General features: G+C 32.8%; 1 protein-coding gene across 1 annotated transcript in view; it reads right to left on the reverse strand.

The window, feature by feature from the left end:
* Window positions 1-837: 837 nt before the first annotated feature.
* The window catches only part of LOC136042520 (uncharacterized), a gene marked incomplete at its 3' end in the record, with an annotated part of 28,352 nt that continues 12,866 nt past the window's right edge, over window positions 838-16,323 (reverse strand). Inside the window, exons 2-6 of the mRNA XM_065727483.1 lie at window positions 11,475-11,590; window positions 7,148-7,310; window positions 5,354-5,467; window positions 3,524-3,718; window positions 838-1,017 (exon numbers count right to left, since the gene is read on the reverse strand). Coding sequence (XP_065583555.1) covers window positions 838-1,017; window positions 3,524-3,718; window positions 5,354-5,467; window positions 7,148-7,310; window positions 11,475-11,590 — 768 coding nt within the window. The remainder of the gene's footprint in view (window positions 1,018-3,523; window positions 3,719-5,353; window positions 5,468-7,147; window positions 7,311-11,474; window positions 11,591-16,323) is intronic.

Consider the following 16,323-nt stretch of genomic DNA (forward strand, 5'->3'; position numbering starts at 1 on the left):
ATTAAAAGATATATTAAAACTAATAAACTTAAACTAAATTATTAGTCTGGATAATGATCCAAATGATCCAAATTCCTGCTAATGCAGGAATTAATTCAAGAACGAGAAAGAGATCACAGTTCACAGGTAAATATTGTAATTTAATTATGACGTACTTGAATTACAAAAACAATCAGTATTTCCAGGTTATTCCTTTGTCCTTTACGTTATGATAACAACAGCACCGACTTTCAAGGTGTAATCATCTATACTGAACACATAGAGTGGGTGGGAGGGAAAAAGTGCGTCCCCTCAGCCAGTTCAGCTTACGGTGTGTTTTCAATAAAATGGGTTATTTGACCTTCTGCACCATATTGTTACCAAACTTTTGGTTTATCAAGATTTATTATCTTTGCTTAGGCATCATATTTGAATTATAAACCAAAGGAGATAGCAGCAGGTTAATGGTAATTCAGCTGTGCTATATCCAGGATTTTTGTTGGAGCGAGGGAAATACAAAACAAAACTTTCAAAAAGCCTCAAAAAATATTTAATATGCATTGTTGATGTTTTACGAGTCATAACAGTATTATGGGGGGGGGGGGTATGTTCATTTTAAAATAAACACACATTATTACGTATAGGAATGGGTTCGTCCCCTCCTCAATACCTAGATCTTTACGCTAAAGTTTTTTTTAGTACCTTAAAAAGAGCTATTTATTTTGATTGAACGGCATTTGTGATTCCTTTATTTAATTTATTTAATTACAAAAAACTCATAATTAATTCATGGACTGAAATTCATTCTATTCATTCTACCATTAATCATCATATTTTTTAAATCATAAAGAAGCTCACCTGTAACTTATTTTCTTCAAGCCACGATTTTATGGTCTTTATTTGATGAGTTAAGGAAATCATTGTCACAGATATATTTTCTAAATATTCTTCATTTTTGGACTTCTGCCTTATGACTTGTACACATTTATTTATTGTATCCACTTCTTTTGTCACACTCACTAGGTCCAATTTCAATTCCTGGAAAAAAATATAAAAGAATTGCCAAATTTGTCATAAAAAGTAGATATCAACATTTATATAAATGTATAACCAGTAGCATCAAATTCCAATCACTCTTGGCACCAGAAGAAGAAGAAGAAAAATAACTGTATTTCTATGATACAACAAACTACGAAGAAATATAGTCCCAGAAGCCATAGTAATTATGGTCAACTACATAATTTTCAGTCAACTGATATCAGATTACTTACAGTTCTTTATTTAAGTAAAATAAATAATAATAAATATATAAATAAGAAAATAGATAACTATAAATATAAATAAATATAAATAAATAAATAAAATAATAAAAAATATATAAATAAATAAATAATAGATAAAATAAATAAGCGTGCTCCTTCGTGAAAATACCTTAAAGGCAAAAATGCTTGTCCAATGAATGCTTGAATCTATGTGTGGTCTATTAGAAACGCCCATATCCCCAGTGGCAAAGGTACACTTGGGCTCAAATTTCCACAAACTTTTTTAATTTTTCAGGCTAAATTGTAGGATAATTATTAAGTATTTTAGAGATTCAAATATTTTATAATGTTAAAATATTAGATTAATCAAAGCTGTACACAAACTTTGAGCCAAATCGGATGAGAGGAAGGGCTCACAGTAAGCAACTAGGTTTTGAAAACAGAGTCAGTAAGTTAAGTAAAAAGTGGCAATATGCTTGGTTCATACAGAACAAGTTTACAAATACTCAAAAATTTAACTAGAAAATAATTCGATTCTTTCTAAATCAAGAAATATTTTAGTTTCATCTACTGTCTAACAAATGCTACAATATTTTACACATTCTACCCTCAATAGATGTTAAGCCTTTAAGTACAAAAAAAAGAAAATGAAATGTTTTAAACAATTACACCTAGGGGTTAAAAGACTGAATTAAAAGTGACGTGTCACTTATTAGTGAACAAGCGCGTTTGCCACCATGACTATCCTCACACCAGTCACACGTCCATAGTGACTCTGGATGTTCAAGTAAGCTTATGTAAAACATTAACTTTTAATCTAGATGTCATGAGTGTGGTCATTCATCAAGCCCTATTGCTAAATCTCTTTTGACACTATTGATTTTGAAATTTTACAAAGTCGTTTACAATATTTAGGTATTAGAGGATCTTTTTTGAATTAAATTGACAAATTTTTATTTGGAAAATCTGTTAAGAGTTATTTTAAATGATATCGTTACTAGTCAGTTCCCTGTTAAATATGATGTTCTACAGGGTTCAGTCTTGGGCCAGCTACTTTATTTATTGATTTCATGTTGACAACAAGAGGTTTTACATGCCGGATTCAAGTCTCACGCTCTTTGCCGGTGATACTGCTACTAGTTTCTCTAATCATAGTAAGGAGGCTCTATTGGAAAAGGTTAAGAGTGTTTGAACCGCTTTTATATGTGTTTAAGCCTTAACCCTTCTATGTTAATGTTAATAAAACGCATTTTATAGCGTACAGTACAATAGGAACACAACCCTATTTTTTGGAAAATTTAGCCTCGCGCAAAAACCGCACAACAAGATGAGTGATCGCAATATCTTGGATTTAACTTGGATTGTCGTTTGTCATGGAAATAAAACAGGGATTTGGATGCTTCGAAAGTTGCCAGAGCAGTTGGAATTATTAGAAGGCTGAAATATTCTCTGCCTAATAATTCTAGCTAACAATTCTTATTCAAATTTTATAAAACAAGGCAGCAAAACTAATCAGAGGATATGTAAAAGAGGATGATGACACGTGTTCATTTTTAAGAAGCAGAAGATTATAAAAGTAGGCCAAATAAGATATTATCAAGCCGCTATTTTTGTAGCAAATGTTCAAATGATGTATGTCCTGAACTATTTCACTCACTTCATACAAGTAATGTGAATGTACTTGGTTAAAGTACGAGAAACGCCAAGGATTTGGTTATAGTGCACCGTAGTAGTACACCGTGTGGTTTTACGATGCAATATTTAGGACCGTGTGCATGGAATTCTCTTCCGCCAAGCATTAGACCGGTTGAACACTAACAGCGTTTTAAAAGTAAATAAAAAGGTAAATTCTGGGTGGGCATGTTCAAGCCCCATAGTTCTCTTCTTTTCCTGTGCGGCTTTTCTTTTTCTTTTTTTTTTCTTTTTTTTTTTTTTTTTTTTTTTTTTTTTGACGACAGAGTTTGTTTTCTGGCTCTTTTTCATTTTTTTGTTGTTGTTGTTAGTACTTTGTTTTTGTAATTATTAGTTGTTACTATTCACTCAACCCCAGTTTGTTTATCGTGTCTAGTTTAGAAAGACTGCTGCTATTATTTATATGTCGAAGTATTATGGTTATAAATGAATATATTAATCTATTCATCTATTATTATAGCATGGTACTGAATTGTTTATTTTTTTTTCTGGCACAACGCTCAAAACTTTGTAAAAAGTTCTCTTAAATTTTGAGTTATTGCCAACTGCACAGTTTCTGCTCATTCAAACTACATGTAAAAGGCACTTACGTTCAGAAATTCTATCAGTGAAGATGGCTGTAGGCTCTTTTCTCTCATTCTATTTTCTGTTGTTTGCATCCAACTTTGGAATGACTCAACACCCAGCAAATATTCACCACGAACAGCTCGTCCTTGGCGTGCCTCTGATTCCTTTTCTTCTATTTTCACACGAATATTCTCAGAGAATGATTCCAGATCCCCGATCTACGGAAAGGTAAGACAAATAAATGTAAAACAAATGAAAAAGGTGGGGGCATGTACCTAGAAGTTGCTTCATTTGGTTATATTTTAAATCGTTACTAATTAAATCCACGTCACACTAACTCATAAGAATTCAGACTATATATTTGATCATCTTAATTAAAAAGGCAGGGTACAATACTTTTATCAAACAGGATTTCACCCCTCCCACCTTCCCACTGAGCACACTGGGTAAATTTATCTACTGAACATCACAGTATCTCAACTGATTCTCAGTTTTAAGAAGTTTATGGGTTTTCTAAAACAGTTTGAGCCTTGTCTTTTCGCTTCAAGACATTCTTGAAAATAAAACGTTCGAAAATAAAATCGTTTCCACTAGTTTTATAGACATGAAATGAAATTATATTGCCTAAAAGCCACAAAGTTTTTTTTGCCTTTGTATATTCACAATTTATAATGAAACTATAAGCATATAACAATAATAATAATTTATTTATAACCAAATGCACAAAACAATGTGAGGATCGTAGAGTAAAAAGAGAGAAAATGGAATAAACATCAGAAAAGAAAACAACTTCATTTAGAACACATAACACAGAAGTACAACAAAATCAACAGAACAAACGGGTGAGAACAAAGGTACAAAGGAACAACACAATAAGTACAACAAAATTAACCAGGAAAAATGTCAACAGAACAAACAGATGAGCCCATGATATGGGGTAAGCCGTCGAAATGCTTGTGCCGATAACTTATCACGATGCTCCTGTAGTTTTGCAGTTATGTCGGGAGCTTTGTATTTTTGGATTACTCTCCAATTTTGATACGATATATGTTTTGGATGATTTTGTTTCTGACCAGTTTTAGTCATTTTGTTATCTTATTTTTGGAATACAAAGATTAGATGGTGCCACAAAGTCTATGAATTCATTAAAATTCTTTTTATATGTACAGCTTAGATTAAAATTAATCCCTGGCATACCCAAAACAAAGTTTAACTTCTATTTCTCCTAAAACAAGGAAACAGTTTTGTTAATATTATAATCACTATTTTTTTTTTGTATTCGCTTGATAGATTGGTACCAGTCATTATTGTTTATTATCAAAAAATTGCTGTTTTTTCTTCACTTCCTAGGCTGTAGCTCTAATGTGAATCCAGCAGGGTAGCTCACCACCACCTTATGTATGGTCTAATGGGAAAACACATATGAAAAGCAGATTAGATGCAATGCATTGCTTCTTGGTAACATATTGAAATTATGAACGTTCTAATACTAGTTTAGCAATTTCAAGCGGCTATTTTTTTTCCAGTTGGTGATTTGGCAAAACTTGAATTTTCTTCTTCCAAACTTAGAAAATGTGAATTTAACTTAAAGGCTGATTTTATAAAACATCAAGCTACGTTTCAAGCTACTTCAAGCTGTGCTCCTTTCATTTTCGTTAATACACTGCGGCAGGTTTTGATTGTCCTTAGAACTAATGAACTGATTTCGTTTCAGTCCGATATAAACTAATTAATGACCTCCCATAAATCTTACTTGACCCGACCGTCAAGTATAAATGGGAGAGTGAGACCCCAATAGTACAAAAATCCAAACTATTCATAACAAAGAAATACTAGAGAAGAAATTTGAGTACCTTCCGAAAAACTTCTGACGGCATAATTTCCTCAAAACAGAAGTACTTTTGTGTCATTTGATCGACCAGTTCTTGAATATATTCCATAACTGGCAGCAGCTTTCCTGTGAATGCCTAGGGGATAAAAATAAACGTTGAAAATTCTGCCAATAAAAATAAAGGGAATAAAAGCTATGGCATAGTTGGTAGCTAATCAGGAATTGACTCAAGTATATGCAGCAGGAAGTACTACATGAAAACCAAGCTTAACCATTAAATTCCCAAAGAAACCCCGAATTTACTACCATAGCATATAAATTACGATTTAATTAGTAAAAAGAAAATACGTGACAATCGTCTACTGTTTTGTTCAGGAAAAAGAATTGTCGACTCCAATGCATTTATAACATTTAGTAACAATAAAAAGGTTATGGTCCTTTACACTAAGCATAGAAATACCGATTAATACAGATATCTAATGTATAAAAAATAGACAATGAAGGTTAATTCATTTGTTATTTCATTTCTTGTGTGTAAAAGGGCGTGAAGTACAACATACTATAACCACCAACGAAGGCAACTTCTTTCACAGAGAGCTCAACCTATTTTGGCGTTTAAATTTACCTTCATCGCGTATAAAATTACATGTTCAAAATTGGGTATAACCGATTATTTTATTTTCTAAACAGGACTGGCAAAGTCAACTCTAGTTAATATTTACTTACTGGGGTTGAAACTGACCATCCCCAGTAAATCTGGCCCCTCAGTTCTCGTAATCTCATAAGTGTGGGGACAAACCTAGAAATTTCAAGCAGATTTAAGTTCTTTTGTAAAAAGATCAGGAAAGGAACATAAGCTCTGGAAAAACGACGGTACAAAGACAGGCTAAGGCTAAGTCTAAGCCAGGGCATTCCATAGCCCTACTGCAGACAGGGTCGGTAGGCAAACAAGCTCGGCATATGCTGTGGAGATTTGTGCCATTACTTCATACTGTCACTTTGGAATGATGAGCTAAGTCTCGATTCAATTCAAAACAAGCTAAGACCTTACTTTGTGCTTCAACAAAATAGGCCTGTACTAGGACCTTAATCCATTTAAATTGAAAACTTTTTTTTTACTAATTTAACATAATATTTTCTCAGCAAAAATTTTCCTTTCAATTGCAATTCATTCGGAAAATCATCATCGAGTCAAACTATCAAAACATTGATTAGCTGCTTCTGAATTATTATGTCTTGTTGTGTTCAGTAAAGCACAAATGACGCAGGTTTCTTCAGTGTGGTTTCACGAAATCCTTCTTGAGACAGTGTCTGTCCGTTTAATGTTTAGCTTGACCATTTCTATTTCTGCCCCTTTTAGGTTTCGTTTAGTCATTCCCAGTAAACTATGTTCTTCAAAGTTTAGCTTATCACAGGAATTTAATTCTGTTCGTTTTGTGTTTTAATGTAGCTCATTAGTTCTGTTTAAGAAACAATTCTAAGGGTTCTTTTAAATTATTAGTAAGCATTAGACAAGCATATCTGATCACCTATGCTTTGCATGATTTTCAAGAACTCACCAACTCCCCCAGGAGAGAAAAATCAGAGACAAAAGAATTCAAGTAAATAAATGCTGGTTTAGCTCAGAGACGCAGGGAGTAAAAGCTCATCAAAGAAATTTCCTTACCCCTGAAATTTCAACATGTAAATGGGAAGTAAACGACAGGTGTTCATTCCAGTGGGTCAACAAAAGAATGACACCATTGCACCGTTAAAAGTTTGTTTTTCATAGTACTTTCTTCTTCTATAGAAAAGGTCTCTACGCGAAAAATTTTACCTCTATTTGACTATCTGCAATAGACAGTTTTGCATCGAAAGCGTTAAAACTGCAAACTTCAGTTAATAAGGATTCCATATCCGTGGAACTTCTTTCAAGATTTTCCAATACTTGAATTTCGGTTTCAAAATTGTATTTCTTAGGTTCTAATAGCTGATTAAGTCTGCAAAAAAGAGGAAATAAAACTTCCTACATAAAATAATTTGAACAGGATTTAGAATACTTTATCAAAAAAATAAAAAGAAGTCACAAAACTGCTATTTAACATTCCTGAAAGTTTAAAAACCTGTTAGAGGCCATTGGGCTATGGATTTCTAGTCTATTTACGAACTTGTTATTTTTGATAGAGTTTACTTATACTCTTTCGAAGGAATTCTTTTCGATTTAGTTTTATAGAAATGAAGTTTTTCAAAGAAAAGTGAATAGCCAAATTAAAATCCATGACGAACAAAAAGAAATTTATTTAATAATAACCCAATTTAAGACGGACAAAAATTATTTCAATAAATAAATAGTCAACGTTACATCGAAAAGTTGTATTTGACATTTTCAAACTTCTCAAATAAATGCAAAAATACCGTTTTCCAAGATGCTTTCAAAGGGAGGATAAGGGGGTGATGTATGTTTCACCACACTTCCATCTTCCAGATTCTCCCTTTGAGAGCTTGGTCTCGACTCTCCCTTTCACAGCTTAATAAAGGTTTGCCCAATTATTTCAAAAATTTGACCATAGCAGATTAGACCATTAGGCGTCAAAAAGAAACCAAAAACGAACAAAAATCACAATTTGGCACAAAATTTGAATGGTCTATTATAGTCAAAAATGTCAGATTAGGTATCAAAGACGCCATATTTTCCATTTCAAAATTATGATTATTGTAAAATGGTGTTGAAGAAAGCGTTATTAAGCGACAAAAGTACAATAATTAGAGCACTTTTTTCAAGAGGAGGCATTCCATTTAAATGAAGAAAAAAAAATTAAAATGTAATTAGTTTAGATTTTTTTATTTTAAGAAGATTCACATATTCTGAAGAAGGGGTTGCTTTTCCAAGAATTTATTACCAAATCGTATAGTAGATTGGAGTCAAGAATCTTATTTCGGTTAATAACTTTAAAAAGGCATAAGGTACTTTCGAATGTAAAAGAAAGACAAGAAAAAATAGAGAAAATACTAAAAGAAGAAAAAAAAAATAAAGAAAAAGAAAAATTTCAAAATCAAAGAATTTCTTTGGGGAAAAGAAATTCTCCGATTTTGAAATCACAAAATTCTTTTATCATCACAGGCCGTGAAAAATATGGTTTTCTATCATCGATATAGAAAGATTTGGAGAGTAACAGGGGAATAGTTGTATTTTTCACTGAAGAAAATGCATTTTTTCACTTCAGAGAAAACTAGAATTTCATTTCTTTTATAAAATATTTGACAGCTTGCAAAACTTTTGAACTGTGGAGCTCTTTGAAAACTATTCCTGCCGTGATGAGCTTCGACACAGATAAGAAAGAAAAAACGAAAGCAAAGAATTATTTTAGCACAAGTTGTGGTAAAACATCATTCAAAAACAATAAAAAAAAACTACATTAGATCAAACAGTTCGTGTAACGAACTGTAGTAAGGAGCGACCCGGCTCAATAGAAACCAAAACTCTAAAAAATGAAATTTTGATACCAATAGCTACATCAAAAGAATCGTATTTTAATGCTGATTTTAAATATATAAGTTTCATCAAGTTTAGTCTTACGCACCAAAAGTTACGAGCCTGAGAAATGTGGTGTTATTTTAGAAAATAGGGGGAAACACCCCCTAAAAGTCATAGAATCTTAACAAAAATTGCACCATAAGATTCAGCGTATCAGAGACACCTACTGTAGAAGTTTCAAGCTCCTATCTACAAAAATGTGGAATTTTGTATTTTTTGCCAGAAGATAGATCACGGATTCGTGTTTATTTGTTTGTTTGTTTGTTTGTTTTTTTTTTCCAGGGGTGATCGTATCAACCCAGTTGTCCTAGAATGTTGCGAGAGGGCTCATTCTAGAGGAAATAAAAAGTTCTAGTGCCCTTTTTAAGTGACCAAAAAATTGGAGGGCACCTAGGCCCCCTCCCACGCTAATTATTTTCCCAAAGTCAACAGATCAAAATTCTGGGATAGCCATTTTATTCAGCGTAGTTTAAAAACCTTATAACTATGTCTTTGGAGACGACTTACTCCTCCACAGTCCCCGTGGGAGGGGTACAAGTTACAAACTTTTACCAGTGCATAGTAATGGTTATTGGGAAGTGTACAGGTGTTGTATTCAGGAGGATTTTTTGGTTGGGAGGAGGGGTTGAGAAGAGGGGGATATACTGGGGGAACTTTCCATCGAAGAATTTGTCATGGGGGAAGAAAATTTCCATGAAGGGAGCAGAGGATTTACTAGCATTATTTAAAAAAAAACAATGAAAAAATTAATATGAAAAAGTTTTTTTTTCAGCTGGAAGTAAGGAGCAGCATTAAAACTTAAAACAAACAGAAACTATTTTCCATATGAGGGGCTCACCTCCTCCTAATACCTCGCTCTTTACGCTAAAATATTTTTAGTAATGTCAACTATTTATTCTACGGCTTTTGTGATTCAGGGGTCATTCTTAATGAATTGGGACAAAATTTAAGATTTAGCGTAAAGAGAGAGGTACTGACGAGGGGGCGAACCCTCTCATATGTGTAATAAAAACATGAGAATAAAAATTCTTTACGTAAGCTAGTTTATAAGTTACGTATATCTTTTACTAATAAAAAGATTGGTAAAAAATTAAAAGTTCTATTTGCCTTTTTTATTAACCAAAAAATTGGAGGGCAACTAGGCTTCCTCCCCCGCTCTTTTTTTCTCAAAATCATTCGATCGAAATTATGAGAAAGCCATTTAGCCAAAAAAAATAAATATGCAAATTTCGTTTTAATTATTTCTCTGCGGAAAGCCAAAATCAAAACATGCATTGATTCAAAAACGTTCAGAAATTAAATAAAAAAAAACAAGTTTTTTCAACTGAAAGTAAGGAGCGACATTAAAGCTTAAAACGAACAGAAATTACTTCGTATATGAAAGGGGCTGCTTCCTCATCAACACCCCGCTCTTTACGCTAAATTTTTTTACTGTTTTAAAATGAAGAGTTTAGAGAAAGAGTCAAACTTTAGCGTAAAGAGTGGGGCGTTGATGAGGAAGCAGCCCCTTTCATATACGAAGTAATTTCTGTTCGTTTTAAGCTTTAATGTTGCTCCTTACTTTCAGTTGAAAAAACTTGTTGTTTTTTTTATTTAATTATCAATAAAGTTTAGCTGTAAATAGTTGGTCTTAAATTGACAGAGATAGCAACAGAAAACAAAATGACAAAAAAATTAGCCGTAATAATAGAAAAAAATTTAACACTGATAAAAGAGTAATAACTGTTACAACCGTTGGAAAACTGAAAAATGGGTATTTTTACAGAAACCTTTTTGTAATTGTAACATGTATGATTTCGAAAATTTTATTTAATTGGAATATTTTTAAATTGAAAAAATGCTAATATAGGTCCTATTACACACGAAATGCTCGTTAGGCACTGAGGATTTACTTTCATTAAATATAGAAAGTTTGTGGCACACACGCATTACATTACTTTACAGTCATTGTTTCAAGGAAAAAAATGGAGCTCTGCACAGTTAAATAAAAGAATGAATAGTGGTTAGCTACAGTTCTAAACTGTATCTTTCTTTGCTTAATCCCACCAATTCATGCTTGAGAGGACTGTTTTGCTAAAGAACCAAACGCCCCCCCCCCTAAAAATAGCGATTGTAAAACCTAGACTGAAATGCATTTTCATGGATTGCATGGGTACAGACTATATTTTACTTAGATACCCTAAAACTAGGAACCCAATTATAAATTCAGAAGATATTAATTAGAAAGAAATTTTTTGTTACTCCAAATGTCTGGAGCGTAGATAACTCCTATTGAAAAGACATTTTTGGTTCATTTTAGAATAATTATTAGAAAGATACAACACAAACAAAAAGTGATATCAGGCTCATAAATGTCACCAAAGAGAGTAGAATTGGCCGAAACCCATCTTTTATTCTTTTTGTCTAATTTGTTCATCTACTATAGTTTGATTCTTTCTTCTTCTTGTTGAATTTCCACTTTTTCTCATTATTGCAAAATTAGCTTAATCTGACTCTTAGCTTTGGCATATAAATAGATACAAACAAATGAATAAATAGATAAAACATATCTTTGTTCTTTGATGCTAAAAAAATAATAATAGGCAATTGGCGATTGTCAGGCATTTAGCAATTGTAAAACAATACTTACTTCTTGTGTCGGTCATTTAAACCGTCTAAATCTCCTTTTGAAGATGGTGGCTCCATTTCAGACGAGGATTGAAGATGGTCAAATATGAGTTGCAACTTAAGCTGGATGTCCTTTTCCTGTAAGGAAAAAGACTATTAGCTCAGAGGCTCCATAAAGTTAGAGGTTCACCCTGACTTCCACTGGGCTATCAATTAGGAGATTGGGGAGTTTTAGCTTACAAATTGAACTAATAATACCAAATTCCTGCCAATAAACTTTCATAGATAAAACTGTAGGTCAATAGAGTAATAGATGATAATTTACAGCTATTTAAGCCGAAAATGTAGTAAACGAATTAACAGGCCATGAAGAAATCAAACAGTTCGTGGTAACGAACTGAGAGAAAGGAGCGACCTGGCTCAATAGTGACCGAAACTCTAAAAAGCAGAATTTTGATACCAATAGATATATCAAAAGAATTGGACTTTTATGCTGCTTTTAACTATACAAGTTTCATCAAGTTTAGTACTAACCAAAAAAGTTACGATTCTGAGAAAATTTGCCTTACTACTTTCTAGCTACAGTACTTACTACTGTAGAGGTTTCAAACTCCTAGCTGCAAAAATGTGGAATTTTGAATTTTTGCCAGAAGAAATATCATGGATGCGTGTTTATTTGTTTTTCGTTTTTTCACGGATAATTGTATCAATTCAGTGGTCCGAAAATATAGCGAGAGGGCTCATTATAACAGAAATTACAAGTTCCAGTACTATTTTTAAGTGACCAAAAAAATTGGAGGGCGACTAGGCCTCCTACAAAGCTCATTTTTACCCAAAGTATTTCAAATTTTGAGATAGCCATTTTGTTCGGCATAGCCAAAAAATCTAATAGCTATGTTTTGAGGACGCCTTAATCCCACACAGTCCCAGGGGGAAGCAATGCAAGATATGAACTTTGCCCATTGTTTACATATAGTATTGGTTATTGGGAAACATACAGAGGTTTTCAAGGGTTATTCTTTTGTATGTCAAGAAGGTCGGGAGGGGAGAGGGTTACGCGGTAAGGTCTCTAAATTGAGGAACTTTTCAAGGGGGGAGAGAATTTTCTATGAAGGGGGCTCTGGATTTCCCAAAACTATTTGAAAAATGATCAGAAATTAAATAATAAAAAAACAAGTTTGTTTAAACTGAAAGTAAGAAGCAACATTAAAAGTTAAAACGAACAAAAATTGTTACGTATATAAGGGGGTGCACCTTTTTTTAGTACTTTCAAAGAGCTATTATTCTAATTAAACAGCATTTGTGATTCAGGGATCATTGTTAATAAATTGGAACAAATTCAAACTTTAGTGTAAAAAGCGAGATATTGACGAAGGGGTGAACCCCCTCGTATACGTAATAAAAATACACGAATATATAAGTTGATTGCGTAAGTTAATTTTTAAGCTATGTATATTTATTACTAACAAAAAGTTCGTAGATGAAAATAAAAATTCTAGTGGTCTTTTTAAATTACCAAAAGAAGAGCCTTTCTCATTGTGTAGATTAAAAATCTTTATAATTTCTGGTTTATTATAGAACTGAAGCCATTCTGACCCCTATCATGAGAAGTCCTGATGCCCATTCAACGACACGGGCAAAAGGATCACAGTAGAAGATACTTTTCACATTGCATTAAGAAGATCCAATTGTGTATGTCTTTGTTAAACAAGGAAAAAGAATAACTGAATTACATGTTTACAAGAGTTATGGTTACAAATTTATAATTATAAATTTTATAATTATAATTAATATTTGTAAATTTATCTAATTGATATTAATTTATAAATTCTATGATTAATAATTATATAATTACAAAGCAAAATAAAAATAAATAAAATAATAGTTACCGAAATTATAATTATCCATTTATTGGATTTGTTGCACCCATAAAAGCTGCTAGTAGTTTACTCTGATGATTTATTGGGATTTTGCAAGGAGTTGAGAAGGGACAGTCCCAATCGTACACATAATATTTTCAAGTTATTTGTTAGGTATAATATGGATATTTTAGTCTATTAAAAAAACTTTGTTTATTTGTTGTCAAAATATAAAAACTTTAGCAACAATTTCTGATGCGACGAAAGATCAATATAAATTCTATATAAGAGTTCTATAATAAGATATATATATATATATATATATATATATATATATATATATATATATATATATATATATATATATATATATATATATATATATATATATATATATATATATATATATATATATATATATATATATATATATATATATATATATATATATATATATATATATATATATATATATATATATATATATATATATATATATATATATATATATATATATATATATATATATATATATATATATATATATATATATATATATATATATATATATATATATATATATATATATATATATACATAAGTTTATACTATATTTTCTATATAAGTTCTATATATTAGAAAGGTCTATATAAGTTTTATATAAGTTTTATATTAAGCTAAATATATAATTGTCAATCCCTTACAGATATATCTTATAATAAAAAAGAGGATAAGGTTTGACCGTGTGAGCCCAGTGGTGTGACACTATGGTTTCTCGTCGGATTACATTTAATCAGATATATATTAAATCATATATTAAATCAGATTAGATATATATTAAATAATATTAAATATACATATTAAATCAGTCTCACATTTTACTATCAAAACAACAGCTAGGAGCTCATATGGCGCTTGTGACGAGGTCGGAAGAGCCAAGAGCCAAGAACTCATATGGTATGAGCTATAGCGAAATTCCAAGAATCAATAGATTGCTTTATAAGGAAAATCAGAGGCTTGATGCCGGTCGGGATTTAAAATAAGAGCTCTGAGTCACGAGGTCCTTCTAAATATCAAAATTCATTAAGATCCGATCATCCACTCGCAAGTTAAAAATACCTCATTTTTTCTAATTTTTCCTCACTCTTGAGCCTCCCACATGTTCGAATCGGGGAAAACGACTTTATCAAGTCAATTTGTACAGCTCCCTGACACGCCTACCAATTTTCATCATCCTAGCACGTCCAGAAGCACCAAACTCGCCAAAGCACTGAACCCCACCATCTAACTCCCCAAAACAGAGCGGATCCAGTCCGGTTACGTCAGTCAAGTAACTACGACATTTACAAGAATTTTCCAAGATTTCTGGTTTTCCCCTCCAGCTACCCCTCCCAATGTCAACAGATCTGGTTGGGATTTGAAGTAAGAGCTCTGAAACATGAGTTCCTTCTAAATATCAAATTTCATTAAGATCCGGTCACCCGTTCTTAAGTTACAAATACATCAATTTTTCCAACTTTTCCAAATTAACAACCCTCAGCTCCCCCAAATGGAACAGATCCGTACCATTTATGTCAATCTCGTATCTATGACTTATGCTTATTCTTCCCATCAAGTTTCATCCCGATATCTCCACTCTAAGTGTTTTCTAAGATTTTTGGTTTCCAAGATTTCTGTTTCCCCCTTCCAGCCCTCTATGTCCCCGAATCCGATTCGAATTAAAAATGGAGCATTTGAGACATTAGATTCTTCTATATATTAAATTTCATTGCAATCCGATCACCCATTCGTAAGATACCTCGGTTTAACGTTTTCCGAAGAATTCCGAACGTAGAAATGAAACGTTTTCAAGAATTCCGGTTTCCCCTTCCAACTCCCTTTAATGTCACCAGATCTGGTTGGTATTTAAAATGAGAGTTTTGAAGCACAAGATCCTTCTAGATATCAAATTTCATTAAGATCTGATCACCCGTTCGTAAGTTACATATACCTCATTTTTTCTAATTTTTCCGAATTACTCCCCCCCCCCAACCCCACCAGAGAGAGTGGATCTGGTCCGGTCATGTCAGTCACCTATCTTGGACTGGTGCTTATTGTTTCCAACAAGTTTCATTCTGGTCTCTCCGCTTTAAGAGTTTTCCAAGGTGTTCGCCCCCCCCCCAATGATGCTGGGCCCAGTCGGGATAAAAATAAGATATCCAAGTTTTGAGATCCTTCTAAATACGAAATTTCATTAAGATACGATCACTCTTTCGCATGTTAAAAATACCTCATTTTTTCTATTTTTTTTTAGAATTAAACCCCCCCCCAACTCCCCTAAAGAGAGCAGATCCGTTCCGGTTATGTCAATCCCATATCTAGGACTTGTGCTTATTTTTCCCACCAGGTTTCATCCCGATCCCTCGGCTCTAAGCATTTTCCGAGGGATTAGGTTCCACCCCCGCCCAACATCCCTTTCACCGGATAAGGTTGAAATTTAATATAAGAGCTCTGATACATGATATCTTTCAAAACATCAAATTTCATTAAGATCGGATCAATCCTTCGTAAGTTAAAAAACCTCATTTTTCTAATTTTTCAGAATTAACCCCCCCCCCCACCCCAAAGAGAGCAGATCCGTCCCAGTTATGTCAATCACGTATCTAAAGCTTGTGATTATAATTCCCATCAACCCGATCCCTCCACTCTAAGCATTTTCCAAGATTTTAGATTCCCCCCTCAATTACCCCTAATGTCACGGGATCCAGTCAAAATTTAAAATAAGAGCTCTGAGACACGATATGTCCCTCACACGATCAATCCTTCATAAGTTGAAAATACCTCATTTTTCTAATTTGTTCAAAATTAACCCCCCCCCCCCAACTCCCCCAAAGAGAGGAGATCCGTCCCTCTTATGTCAATCATGTGTCTAGGACTTGTACTTATTTTTCCTACCATGTTTCATCCCGATCCCTCCACTCTAAGCGTTTTCCACGATTGTAGGTTCCCTCCAACTCCCCTCAATGCCACCGG

This window comes from Artemia franciscana, unplaced genomic scaffold, assembly GCF_032884065.1.
Source record: "Artemia franciscana unplaced genomic scaffold, ASM3288406v1 Scaffold_1408, whole genome shotgun sequence".
Lineage (NCBI taxonomy): Eukaryota > Metazoa > Arthropoda > Branchiopoda > Anostraca > Artemiidae > Artemia > Artemia franciscana.